The 13,844-nt window shown below is 44.4% G+C and overlaps 1 protein-coding gene across 4 annotated transcripts in view; it reads right to left on the bottom strand.

Annotated features, from left to right (window-relative positions):
• The window catches only part of PLXNA1 (plexin A1), a 311,748-nt gene that overhangs the window by 136,472 nt on the left and 161,432 nt on the right, over nucleotides 1-13,844 (bottom strand). For all 4 annotated transcript variants that reach the window (XM_081900456.1, XM_081900454.1, XM_081900457.1 and 1 more), the window contains exons 5-7: nucleotides 6,756-6,856; nucleotides 1,600-1,723; nucleotides 1,246-1,399 (exon numbers count right to left, since the gene is read on the bottom strand). In XM_081900456.1, coding sequence (XP_081756582.1) covers nucleotides 1,246-1,399; nucleotides 1,600-1,723; nucleotides 6,756-6,856 — 379 coding nt within the window. The remainder of the gene's footprint in view (nucleotides 1-1,245; nucleotides 1,400-1,599; nucleotides 1,724-6,755; nucleotides 6,857-13,844) is intronic.

Raw genomic sequence — 13,844 nt, 5'->3', positions numbered from 1 at the left:
GGCATCTGGGAAAACATAGTGCAGGGTTTGGCAGCACGCAAATGAGTGAGGCTTGCAGTGACTTTGTTTGAGCTGAGGGGCAGTTCCAATGAATCCTAGTTAGCGGACAAAAACACTAGTTTATTGATGTTGAAGAGAAGTGTGATTGACCTGCACTAAAAATCTAGCAGGATGCAGAGGATAGGTGATCTTGCTCAGCATCTAAGTAAAGTGACAGGTGGAAGAAGAGTACCAGAGGCCTCCAACTGCCTAGTTCAGAGTTAACCTTTGGCTTTCTACTACCTCCACAGGTAAGGAGGGAATCTGACTTTGTCAAATTTAGGAGCCTCTTGTGGAATTATTGGGAAACCAGTGGGTTACTGATCATATTGAGGCCAGGAATCTAGGAGGTGTGTAACAATTATGCCTTACTCAGTAATCAGCCCAAGTAAACCACTGGACCAGTCTCATGTTGCTATCCCCAGTTATAGTGAGAACCAGTGTTATAAACTGAGATATGAAAGCTAGGAGCTAAATGGCACCTTAAACCTAGGTTATGGGCACAACAACGGAATGTCTAGGCACGCTTTTGTATAACAAGAATACAAAGCTGAAAATGAATGAACTGCAGCTAAAATATTATGTTCATTTCTCACACGGTCTAGTCTTTCCCTTGCCCGTCCCCCTATGACATGCTATCTGAACTGAGCAAAGGACAGCCTTCCATGGCACAAAGGTCTAGACGGTCTGCCTTCCATGAAGACAGAAAGAGAAAAATACTTTTGCATAGTTCACGTTCTTGGCTGTCCAGAGTGAAAGCCAGATTCAACCGCACTGCAGAGGATGCGGTTGGCTCCACCTTTGTGCCACTTCAGCTCCTTCAAGGGAAATTAATGTCTATTTTCACTCTACAAATACCAATGGAGGGGGAAGTGCACCCCAAGGTGCCTACAACTTACAATTCCCCCTCAGCATTATAGGATATGAATACTCTCAAAATCACATACACAAGCACAGTAGAAAGAGCCTTCCCACAGCAGCAAACAGGTTTAAAAATAACCTGGATAATCCATAGCATCTTACATCACGGCAATAAATAAACTGAGAGATATTAGCTCAGCTATTGTGTTACTCAAATGGGGTTGTTTTTGTTTTGTTTTTTTTTGAAAACTCATGTTCTCTGAAGTATGTAATCAAATATCCTACCCCCCAGAACTTTTGCTCTGGACTCCATTGGTGCAAGCTGTCAAGAAACCCCAAACTCACCTCGCCCTCTGGTAATAGGGATGACATCTTTTGCAGAAGGAGAACTACAGTAGATCTTGCCATCTTCAATGCGACTTTCAGACTCTGTAAAATCTTCAAATGAGCAGTTCACGCCAGCAGAGAGATCAGGGACATTCCGGGCCTGCAGAACCAGCTGAGACAACAGGAAGGAGAATGTCACACACAGAAAACAAGCGAACACCTGCTCCATGGTTCATTAAGACAAAAGATCTAAGAACAAAGACCACATAGTGCACCTTCTCCAAAACCCAGACTGTTCCAGACGGACTCAACATCCTAAAGAAATGTACTGGCATTAAGCAAGGCCAACCAAAGTGAAGCTAAGCCACCTACCGGGACTTCTGACATGGTGACCGATATGTTCTTGGGCTGGATGGTGAGCTGGACGCACTGGCGTAGATCTGAAGCAAAGCGCTGAGGTTCATCAGCTCTTTCACATCGGTCCTTCCGTGAGCAGCTGTGGGGAAGCAGAAGGCAGCATCCATTACACTGTTGTGGTTTTAGGTTATAAGCAGTAACGTGTGTGTTACTTCAACACCCCAAGTTCTCTCTTTGCTCCTTCGCTACCTACTTTTTGCAAACGTTTCTGGGTGCCACACAACAGCCGCAGCAGCAGCCTCTTCTAACGACCAAATTAGATTGGTTACTCCTATTTTCTCAAGATCCTCTCAAGATTTCCAGCCACAGAGATTATGACTAGTTTTCTCCTTCTGCCTCCAGAATCTCCCCTGATTAAACCTATCCTGTACAGCTGCTGTTACAGTTTTTAATTTGGTTATGTTATTTATTTATAACATTCCTTTTGACTTGTTTTTAATTTCCACATTTTAATATTCCTGACATATTGTATCATATATCTATATATGCATCACAACCCATTTTATTTTATGGTCGTTGCTTTTATTTTGTTCGGGTCTATGATTACATTAAAGAAATGAGACAAAGGCGCAACCTATTCTATTGGCCACAACAGAACAGAATGCTTCTTTCAAGCTGAACTTCAGCTGGGGTGGGTGGGAGGATCTGGTGGACGCCAGGGAAGGCTTCTACAGGCTCATTCACAGGCACTATGTTGGTGATCCCTGCTGTAAGCATCTCTCTCATGCAATTTAGCTTCTTATTTCTATATCGTATTCTGGTGCTTGAAGCAGGTTCTAACACTACAAAGAAACATCTTGTTTAGTTGCAGGGCAGTATAATAGCGGTTTGCTATTGTACTTCAATGTCTCAAAACATATCTGAATAATAAAAACTGGGCATCTGAAGGTTATTTTACACATTACTTTTTCCACTATGAAAATTAATCTTGGTGGTGGGGTGAAAAAGTATAACATATCAATGGCATCAGAAAAAGTTCTCTCTGCTGTCAGAAAGCTATTATCTAGTTATGAGATCTGCATATTACTGCAATTAAATTGTTGGAAAAGCAGCAGCTTTGCTCTTCTGGCCTCAGGTAATTGAAAGGCTTTGGTTCCCTTTTCTTCATAAACCAAGTCTTTTTAAAAACCACATTATTCTTTAACTTTTATCACTATTTATATTCTTTCCCCTGCCCCCCCTCCAATGACTTGAAATACTGATTTCTCTGCTCCAAACTGAATTAGTTAAAATGGACATTGTTTTTATTTGGACAGCAGTGTTATGAGATATCTGTTTCATCTGCATATAGCAGCTGAATTCTATGCTGGTTATTAAGGCCTTTAGCTAACACAATAAACTAAACTAAAAACCTATTCAGAACACTTAACGGCCTGATAACAATAATAAGCATTTGTATGGTACTTGCAAGTGTTCAGAGCACTTCGCATACGTTTTCCAGTGGTAACCCTTACAATAAACCTGTAGGATAAGCCAGTATTGATATCTCCCATACGGTAGATGGGGGGGGGCAGAAAAACTGAGGGTGTGACTGGATTGCCTAAGGCCACCTAGGGGTGAGATTCAAACCAGGGACTTCCTAATTTATAGCTCAAGCTCTCAACCATTACTGTATGCCAGAGATGCAAGCAGGTACCCGTGCATTGGTATGTTCAAATCTGCTTATCACAGGACTCTCCCACTAACAGGCTACACCACCCTGGCTCCATGCCCTTCTAATCCCTTGCATTAATTTATCCTAGATGAAGTTCTGCTTCACTTTCCTTTCTGCCCTATGGGAAGCCATCCCACATCCCAGTTGACTTACTACAAGGGTGGAGTAGGGGGCGGAGAGGCACCCCCTGCCCCCAGAGCACTGTTCTATCCAGGTAACGCTGCCTCCATTTAATGAGTTTAAACGAGTTTCCTTCATTTCTCCTCCCTGCATCTGCGATAACATTATTTCATTACGGAAAAGCATTTTAATTAAGCGGAGGGCAATACAGAAGAGCAGATACACATGCGCCTTTCAAGGTCCCGGTAATCTTGGTGATTTATCTCCTGAGCAAGTGCCAGCATGACATCGCGCTGTGGAGTTCCTGAACCACTTCTGCATCCCACCCATCTCCCCAAGGTGCTTCAGGGAAAGAGATGTTTCTGAGTTTAATTAAAATGCTCCACATGGCTAAACAGTCAGGGCTTTGCGGCTTCCGAGGAGGTTTTTCCCTCTAGCCCAGAGGAAACGTCTCCTCCCCCACGCCTTTTCCTTGATGTTTCATTCCTTCTATTCCAAGTTGCAACTCTGCTCCCATGTGGGGAGGCCCATTTGCTAGGTTTAAGGGCCTTTGGGTCGCAGGCCAAATTAGATCAGTAGCAGGGAGCTAAATGGCAAGTGCAAGCCATTTTCAGAAGAGGACCAAATATTAGGAAAGGGAGAGAATGAGAGAGAGGGTTTAGTATATAGATGTTGGTCTGCAAGGGACATACTGCATGTTAATATTTAGAGATGCAGAGCCCCCATATTCTCTTTCTCAAGCTAACTAAAACAGGATTACTCCTTACTATTCATTCCTAAGGTATTACCAGCTCGCCAGATGGTCCTGGGTTGCAGTTCTGAAGAAAGACAGCCTCTCCAGATCTCCGCAGATCAGGGCAGTTGTCAAAGGGAATAATCTCTAGAGTCCTTGACTTCTCTCTTCATCTGACAAACAGGGAGCAGTGTGGCATCTGCAGCTAGGTGCTGTCAGCCTTCATAGCTAGAAACATTCCAGTGCCAGAAACCTTGGCATTTCATGCCAAGAAGTAGGTATGTGTTTAAAGGAGATTTGAATAAGTTTCCCTCTGAACTACAGGCAAGACAAGAATAAGATGTTTTCAAATCCAAGGGCTGCTGGACTTGAATGGTCGCCTTCTGTTTCATGCCATTCAATGGACTCAGAGCAGGTTTTTTACTAAAACACACACAACGCTCTTAAGATGATGCTGTCTCTCACAAAAAGGCTGGACAATGATATACATGAGCAGTTCTCTTTTGAACGCATGGCTTTTGTCCATCTATGCTTTGAGCGGGAAAGATTCCTGCTGCTTTTCAGGACAGGAAGCTGAATTTTTAGATCTCAAACCACCCTATATGCCTGATATTCAGAATGCATACATGTGTGCAGACACACACACACACACACACGTATGTTTGTGTGTACTATACAACTGGTAGCTTGGAGCAGGCTGCTGTCAATCAGCTCTGCAGCATGTAAGATGGACTGTAGAGGCAACGCTGGACAGATAAGGCCCACTTGCCCCTGCCTGGTGCAGACTGCCAAAGACTAGCCAATTCACTTCTTGGTCTCCTGCAGTGTCCAGTTCCACATTAAGGTTCGTGGCAGCTCAGCAGGGTAAGAAAGGCACTGGAAGCTGCAATGGACGCTACTATTAGACACTGGTACAGTCAGTGTGAAATCTGCTGAGCTGGACTTTTTGCTGCTCCCCTCCCTTCAAGTCATGAGATTCCAGGTTGAGACCTCTACAAGACTAGTCACCCAAGCAAAGCAGCTAATTCGCCAATAGTGCATCTGTGGCAAAGATACTCAAAGCTGCAGGAGAGAGGAGTGGGGGCAGACTTCAGAAGATAGGTGAATGAGGGAAAACTGCAGGCCGGGAATAATGGTTTTGCAGAATTATATGTTGAGCCCAGAAATGGAAAGTCACAGAAGAGCTTCAGATCCAAAATTTATCTATTTTCATTATATCTTGCAAAAGTTATTACTAGTCTCTTCACAAGGTTTCTAGTCCTCAGGCTTAAACCAAACCATGAGCCACTTCAGACACACTTCCCCCTTGCATATTTAAAGCATGTCATGACTGTTTATTATACAGGTTGGGAAGTCAGTAGAGATAGCAGATTCTTCAACCCTTGGCATTCATAAAAGTATTTTAAAAAATACAATGATCACACCATACCTCACACAATGATATACATGGATTTTCCTATAAAGAGATAATCTCCTTGTAGGAAATATGTCATGCCTTATCACAGAATCATAATTATAGCACTTCTTATGAGCGCTAAAAGCACTTCACATACATTATCACAGTAATCATGAGAACAATCCTGTGAGGTAGATGAGTATAATTTCCCACATACTGCAGACAGGGTGTGGGTGTGTCAGGTCAACCAAGGGTAAGAGACAGTGGCTTCCCCCCCCCCCAAAAAAAACCCCACATCTTGGTGAGTTCCTGATTAAGGCAAAATCTGCCTTTTGGAATTCCGCAAGAAGATCATGGCAGTCCTGGCCACCAGCTTAGATAAAATAGGATTAGACAAATTCATGGAGGAGAGAGCTATCCATGGCTACTAGCCATGATGGCTATGCTCTGCCTTCACAGCTGGAGACAGCAATACTTCTGAATACCACTTGCTGGAAGCTCCAGGAGGGGAGAGTGCTCTCGAATCATGCTTGCAGGTTTCCCACAGCCATCTAGTTGGTCACTGTGAGAACAGGTTACTGGACTAGATGGGCCATTGGCCTAATCCAGTAGGCTCTTCTTATGTTCTTATTACCTCTAGTGGAACAGGCCAGACCAAAAGCCAATTTAGTCCAGTGTTCTTCTTCCTACAGTGGTTAATCAGGAGCCTCCAGGAAACCCGCACACAGAGCTTCAAGAAAACTGCCCTCTCCTGCTGCTGCTCTCCAACAGCTGGTATTCAGTGGCATATACTGCTTTGGAACATGGATAGCCACCATGACAAATATACTCCGTACAAGCTCACCTCTTGCCAGTTCATATTGCCACCTTTGTCTACTCCCTACCCTGTGCCATCTGCCATGTTGTTTGCTATGCCTGAATTATCCCCTCCCTCTCCCTCATCCCCAATTCTCACTTATCTCTCCCCAATCTCTCCCAATTCCTAGCCTGTCCATTTCATGCAGACTGTAAGTGTCCTGGGCAGGAACTATGTCACTTTTGTGTTCTGTCAAATGCACATAATTCATATTAAAGGATGTTAAAACAGCAGTTGTAACTTAGCTACCAGCTCCTGCTAATGCAGCTTCACAAGCATTCAAGGAGTAAGAAAGAAGGCTTCCTGCAATTGTCAGTCTTGTAGGGATATGAAGAGGGCATTGAGTACTTACATGTTGTGCAGGACACACCAGCCACAGTGAGGGTCCCTAGAGCCCAGACAAAGCGCACAGGTTGTATATTGCTCACAACTCTCCACTGGCACACGGGTCACCTGACGGATAAGGACAGGCAGTTAAATTATTTTTCCTATCAGGAAATTCCAGGCTACTCAAGCCTTTATCATCTGCATGAACCTTTGTCCCTTCTCTACGATTCCCATCACACACACATCCCGTCAGCTTGGCTGAAAACCTTCAGGATGACAGGAATTGTAGTCCAACAATATCTGGAGGGCACTATGTTGGCTGCCTCTGCTGTTGGTGAGTATGGCATAGTCACAACATTTTAATTGGCACAAAGCATACAATGATACAAAACTGGCAGAAATCCAGAATAGTTAGATATCTGTAGAACTGCATATTCAGAGGTTGCCGTCTTGAAGGAGCTCATACTGAAATTACTAAAGGTGTAGGACCACGAATGGGCAAAAAAGGAAGCTCCAAATGTTACAAAGAGCTAAATTACAGGTACGATGGAAGGTGGGAAGGGCAACAAAAGATTTGGGAAACCTCACAAGGACCCTGCTGTTTCTGTGCATGTGGTGGAGGAAGAGGAGGAAGAAACAGAAGAGCAGGAGCCATGCTTTGATCATGGATTAAAATAATTTCCCCAGATCCCATGCCTTGCTATCACCACATTAAAAACCCAAACACCATCAGTAGCCATGAAAGGGTCAACAAAATATAGGTCAAAGCCCAAGGCTCTTTCTAAGCCCAGTGTTAACTGAGGCGTCCTGCTATTTCTTTGAGGCTGGTGATCAGAGCAGGGGGAAAGGGGGGGGATGCAGAGGCCTGCTCTTAAGCTTTCAAGTCCCTCTCCATTCCCCAGAGGCATCCCTGTGCCTAGGAAATTAAGCACAGGGGCTATTAGTCCAGACCCCACCACAGAGCAGCCTCTTTGAACATCTGCTGAGAAGCAAAATCTGCCATGGCAGCTTCGAAGGGGGAGGAAGGAAACAGCGGGAGCCTGGGAACAGGGCTAAAAGGAGGTGCTGTAAATCTGTTCTACGCACAGAAATACTCCAGGCTGTGTATCTACGAAACACAGATGGGAGGTGGGGCCCGGCGTTATGATCCTGTTCCCTTGTATATGCACCCACTCACCCTGAGCATGACATGAGAAGAGGGCTTCAAGGTTCCATGGGACAGGACTACAACAATCAGTCTCAGGCCTCTCTCTCAGGATGGTAATATTCAAGATGTGTGTCATTCCTTAGCCATTATACAGCCATTTTGTCCAAAACCAACACAATGGGAGCCGGGTAGCATAAATGTTCCCCACCTTCAAATGGCATATTTGGGAAACTGACCATCTCCAAGCTATGTCCCTCCTTCACCAACTTCGTCCTTCACAAGCATACAAATGCAGCAGACTGGTTGTGGAAGAATGGAACTATTCTTGATTCTACCACCAAGCCCCTGCATTTCAGTGTGGGACGTTCAGGAGGCAAAGCCCCTTCCTCTACTTACTAACAAAGCTGCTTTTAAGTTCTGCCTACAGATGGCTTTTGAACCTTCCCCTAATTTCCCCTCTTGAAGTTGACCCTGTGGCTATGAAAACCTCCAGCTACCCAGTGGAGGCTGAGATCTGCCTTCTGTGCATGTAGATTTGTGTGTATAAGAGAGAGGTAGAACTACACTGAAGACCAACACCCCTTTCTTGATCTCTATCTCTATCACAGCACTCTTGCCTGCTACTGATCTCAATAGCCAGCAAAAATATGGAATGGAAGCTGGCTTCTGGGCAATAGGGCACTTGCTGAATTTTAATACTAAATATCAACGGGGTACCTTCTAAGTGTGATTCATGGGAGAATACGAATGGATCAGCGTCTATGTGGGTTTAATTACCCAAGCAGAGAAATGGATCAGAACAAGATGAATCATGGTCCAAGAACAAGACCAAAAACAAAAACAAAGACCCCCACACCAAAAACAGAAGTCACCCAGACTGTATTTTCAAAGCTGCAGAAATTGTTCCTCTTCTCAGCTGGAAATGAACTTATCGACAAGCATACACAAACACAGCAAGTGCAGGGCCACAAGCTGGCATTGTGGTTCACAGTTTTCGTTTACATGGGATCTTAGTGTACATAAGGCATCACTTAAACCTCTGTGCTGCCCTCTAGCTTCAAGGGGTTACAGCACAGACTATACTGGCTTCCTAGACAGATGAGTTACTTTAATCTTCTGTTTGTTATTATCCTACTATGGATCAGCACAGAGGTCTCCAGGAACAGTAGACTGGGCTTCCTTTTATACAGCATCTGTGATGGAATAAGCTGGGCTTCCCCAACTGGGTGCTCTGCTCTCCAGAAGTTGTTGGAGGGCCCTAAAACCTTGACCAAGCTGGCTGGAGCTGATGAGAGCTGGAGCTGATGAGAGCACCAGGCTGGCAAAGCCTAGGATAAAAGAATGGCACTGCACAAAGCACCCATCAGAAAGGGATCTGGTGAGGAACAACCTGTTCATTCCTCCCTCCAAGGTCTAGACAGGCAAGAATGAAGTGCCAGGTGGATTGTTATGCAGGGCTGTTGAGCAGAATTTGACTTGGTGGGTCATATGCCATGCTGGATAGCTCATTCAATTTAGGTACAGCATTCAAAACCTAGTTTCAAACAGTGAAAAGGCATAGCACTCTCTCATTCAGGCATCTCCGTCCCTAGCTACCTACCACCCTCTTGAAGATAATCATCACACAGCCGGTTGAAACCTAGTTTAAGAAAAAAATATTGGGGGCATCTGCATTGCCCTGTCCTTGTTCCAGACACTGGTCATAACCCATTTTCTTCTTAATCTGACAGCAGGAGTCTGCCTTAAAGGGTTACAAGCTCTTTATTAATTGCTCCTCCAGATTTGATTAAAATCCCCTCATTCTGCAGGCCCTTTGAGCTCTGTTACAACTGCTCATTTAATTACTTTCCACCAACAACCTGATAACAGTAAGCTGTGGATGAGAGTGGTTTTTATTAAGCCAAAGGGAGAGAAAGGGGACCTGCAAACGGCAGAAAGAATGTCCTCACAGCCATTTAAGCAACCTTCCAAAATCTCCCCTCATTATATCCAGTGTGGTCTGGACTCTGGCTGCAAAATTAATCGCCACCAGATTGAGGATTAAATAGCCCCATTGTCAAAAGACTTTAACAGTCTTTTGAAAAAAAACCTTGAAGCCCACCAGTTACTGAGGGAATGGGAAGCTTGCCCCATCTTTTAATTTCTTCCCACCTTTGTGCTGCCCTTCCAATAAAAATATTCTCCCTACCAAGTCCCCACACTGATCTCCTTCCTCACAGAAAGTACATGCAAACACGGGGGGGGGGGGGGACACTCTGGTTTCATATCATTTTGCCCTGTCTTCTGGAACATGCATGTCATGATGCATCATGGTACATGCAGGCGTCATCAGGGAAGCAGAAGAGTCCTGGACAGCAATGCTCATTACATTGGATTGGCATATTGGGTTCAGAAGAGGCCTGTGTGGTTCTTTCTAATACTCATGCTCCTTTTCCCTTTTCTTCATGTAGCTGGGATTTAGAGACTGCTGGTCTAGACATTGCATTTTTACTAGGAAGTGGGCTCCATGTGATTGCTTAGCCCTGCTGTTGTAACATGTAAAACACATTCCTGGCTGTGGCTAATGAGAAGACGCTCCACACCTTCCCAGCAGTACCATTTCAAGTGGTCTCTGTACAGTAAGTGTAACATGCCCACAACTCTCAGGCCATAGCTGTTCAGCAGCTGCTCCCAATTGGATGTTGCCACTACAGTGTACTGTACTTCTAGCAAAACATCTGAGAGGGTCCCGGATTCAAAAGGCAGTTGAAAAGACCTTGTCAATGCCAGTCAAGAGGAGGCATACTACTCTAGTTGGATGAATAGCCTGATCTATATATTAAAAAGGTCTGTATCTTCCTATGATCTTGAAAGGACAGGGACTTTTTTCCTCCCAGATCACTCCTACAACAACATATATTTAACACTGTAAACAAGCAGAAGAATCTCTAAATATATCCTGTCTAGGAACTCTCCAAACCCTATCTTACCTAAACTTAAACCTGTAGTGTTTAAGCACTAACAGAAGAAGACAAGCAGTCCAATAGTCACTCTCATGCTTACCAAAAGAGGCCAAGGTAGAAAGGGAAAGGGAGGGAAAGATCACCACTAGTCACCCCAAAGATCACTCCTGAATGGTGGGTGGGGCTGCTAAGCACCTCACTTTGCTAATGAAGCAGCCTCAAGCTACACTCTCCAGATCTGGTACGCCTTTCTTCAATTGCTGCATGCAATGGAGGCAATTTGCCTTGCAACCACATTAGGATAGCTTGCTGTTTTGACCTAAAGGCAACTGGGGCAAAAAAAAAAAAAAATTAAAAAAAATCACATCATCCAGAGATCTCTTTCAGGGCTGCGGGGGGGGGGGGTACCTGACCAGTTCAGGGGGGGGGGATATTAAATTTCTAGGAATCAGTCTTGCACAGAGCTGAATACAGAAAATTGCTAGTGGTGGCATCAGAAGTTAGGATCCTGGGCAATCAAAGTGTCTGGGTTTTTTCCAGCCCTGCTTGACCATTAGAACAGCTTCCATCAGTAGCAGGTGTGCCACGCCACAGCTCCTTACCAAACAACAAAGCTGTTTTCACAGAGCTATTTAGCAGCCATGCAGGCAAGCCTGAAAGGTTTAGACAGGCATGCATTCCAAGGGGAGCAGGGATTTCAGTAAATGCTGCTAATCATTGATGAAAGGGGAAAGAATTCTATGTTATATTTTTTTTAAAAAATCTGATTTGACAGTCTCAGAGCTCAAAAGGAAAGAGGTATGTGAAGGTATGTAGAGCAGATTTTCTATTGTAGCTCCTTCTACTATTTCTCTAGTTTAAAGGGCAACCATGTTTGTTATAATATGTTGCCTTTTGCTGTAAAAGAGCCTCCAGGTGCCCCTCAGATAAGGCCTTTGGGGCAGCTTCCTTGGCTCATTTGGGATAAGTAGTCCATTCACTCCTTAATTCTGACTTATCACTGCAGCGTTTCTGCCAGATGCTGTGTGCATCCCTTACCTTTATATATGCCTCCATCGTTGCTGCATCAGGGCAGTGCCCATGGAAGTGCCGCAAAAAAGGTACTTGTGATTGGCCAACAACTGCATCGACCAAATTAGGCAAGACACCTCAAATTGCCACATAACATTTTACATAAAAGGCAGGTTGTGTGTTTATGTGAATGCCTTTAGCCTGCATCCTAAAAAAAAAAACAACTCAAGGAATGACATGCTGTGCTGCCAAGTCATAGACTGTCTTTTTGCCTTTTATTTTTAAATGGCTGAACCTAGTGCTTTTGTTCCAATTTACTCTTGAACGTAAAATGCCAGCATTAGAACTGGTGATCTTAAATTAGGTGGCTGTATGACTAGGAGTGCCTTTGACCTAACGTCCCTAAAGAAAGCTGTTCTAGCAAGTCATTCACATTTTAGTAACATCTAGACAGGACTACTATAATGTAGAACAGAAAAAGATGCAGAAGCTTCAGCTGACTCAAAATGTTGTTGTCAGATTACTGTCTAGAACTGGCCTGGTAAAAAGGTAAAGGTAAAGGACCCCTGGATGGTTAAGTCTAGTCAAAGGCAACTATGGGGTGCAAAGCTCATCTCGCTTTCAGGCCAAGGAAGCCGGCGTTTGTCCACAGACAACTTTCTGGGTAACGTGGCCAGCATGACTAAAACGCTTCTGGTGCAACAGAACACAGTGATGGAAGCCAGAGCGCACGGAAACACCGTTTACCTTCCCATCGCAGCAGTACCTATTTATCTACTCAGGCTGGTATGCTTTTGAATTGATAGGTTGGCAGAAGCTGGGACAGAGCAATGGGAGCTCACCCTGTCACGTGGATTCCAACTGCCAACCTTCCGATTAGCAAACCCAAGAGGTTCAGTGGTTTAGACCACAGAGCCACCCAGATAGAGCATACCTATCTGGTCCTGTTTGATCTTCAGTGATACGATACACTTCCAGGCTCAACCCAAGGTCCTAGTTTTTATCTTTAAGACCCTGAATCATGGATAGCCAACAAGGCTGAACTACAACTCATATTCATTCTGACCACGCTGATGGCAGTTGGAGTCCAAAAACATGTGGAGGGCACCATATTAGCTACCCCCTGTCCAACAGGCGTGGCAGTGGGGAGAGGGAGGAGGAAGAGCACTGCCATTGGCCAAACACCTGTGTGAACCCATCGTTATATGCATGGTGAACATCTGGCTATTCGTGGAGGCTTCTGGAGTTGGCTGAACCTATGCTGATCCTGATCTGCTGATGAGAAGGGCAAAGACCTTCCAGTTCTCTGACTCTGAATTATTTTATGTTTTCAATATGCTGTCTTGATGTTGCTTTGATTATTTTTTCTATTTTTATGCTGCTCAGCACTCTAAAGTTCTATGTGGACAAAATGTGGGATAACAGGTTTAAAAATAAGTAACAATGCTTCAGGAAACCTAGAACAATGCCTAAATAGGGAGAGGTGGATCTCCTATGTAGCAGCTCTAGATGCTAGTTTGTAAGATCCACTTATTCCAGTTGTACACAATCAGTCTAGAGCAGGGATGAGGAGTCTGCAGCCTGGATCTTGTTCATTTTTTAATGTCATCCAACCCATGGTCTGATTCACACTGAGTACCCAGTGTGAACCTATCCAGAGGAGGGGTACCTTTTTTGATCCCCAACATTTCCCCCCTGTGGTCCAATGGCCCCTAATTAAAGGAAACCCCCAAATGATCCAAACCACTCATTTAGAGCAGGCATGAGCAGAAAGTAAATCAGGATCTACTGGGAAACCTTTGGTGATTCGCAGTAGATCAGCAAGCATTTCTCAGTCCCAATTCTTTAACAACAGAGACAACAAAATGGCTCCCTGAAATTAGACTGCTGCACTGAAGTATGCTTTGGGCAACTGGGGATTGAATTTTTGTGTAGAAGGGCTGTGAGCTCAGAACAGCTCTGATACTCAAAACAATCCCCGTCCTCAGCAGATGCTAAGAGGAACCTAGCTCTT

Source organism: Podarcis melisellensis (assembly GCF_964234715.1).
Source record: "Podarcis melisellensis genome assembly, chromosome: 2".
NCBI classification, from domain to species: Eukaryota; Metazoa; Chordata; class Lepidosauria; order Squamata; family Lacertidae; genus Podarcis; species Podarcis melisellensis.
The sequence above is the reverse complement of the archived record's forward strand: the minus strand, read 5'-3'. Positions and strand labels throughout refer to the sequence as shown.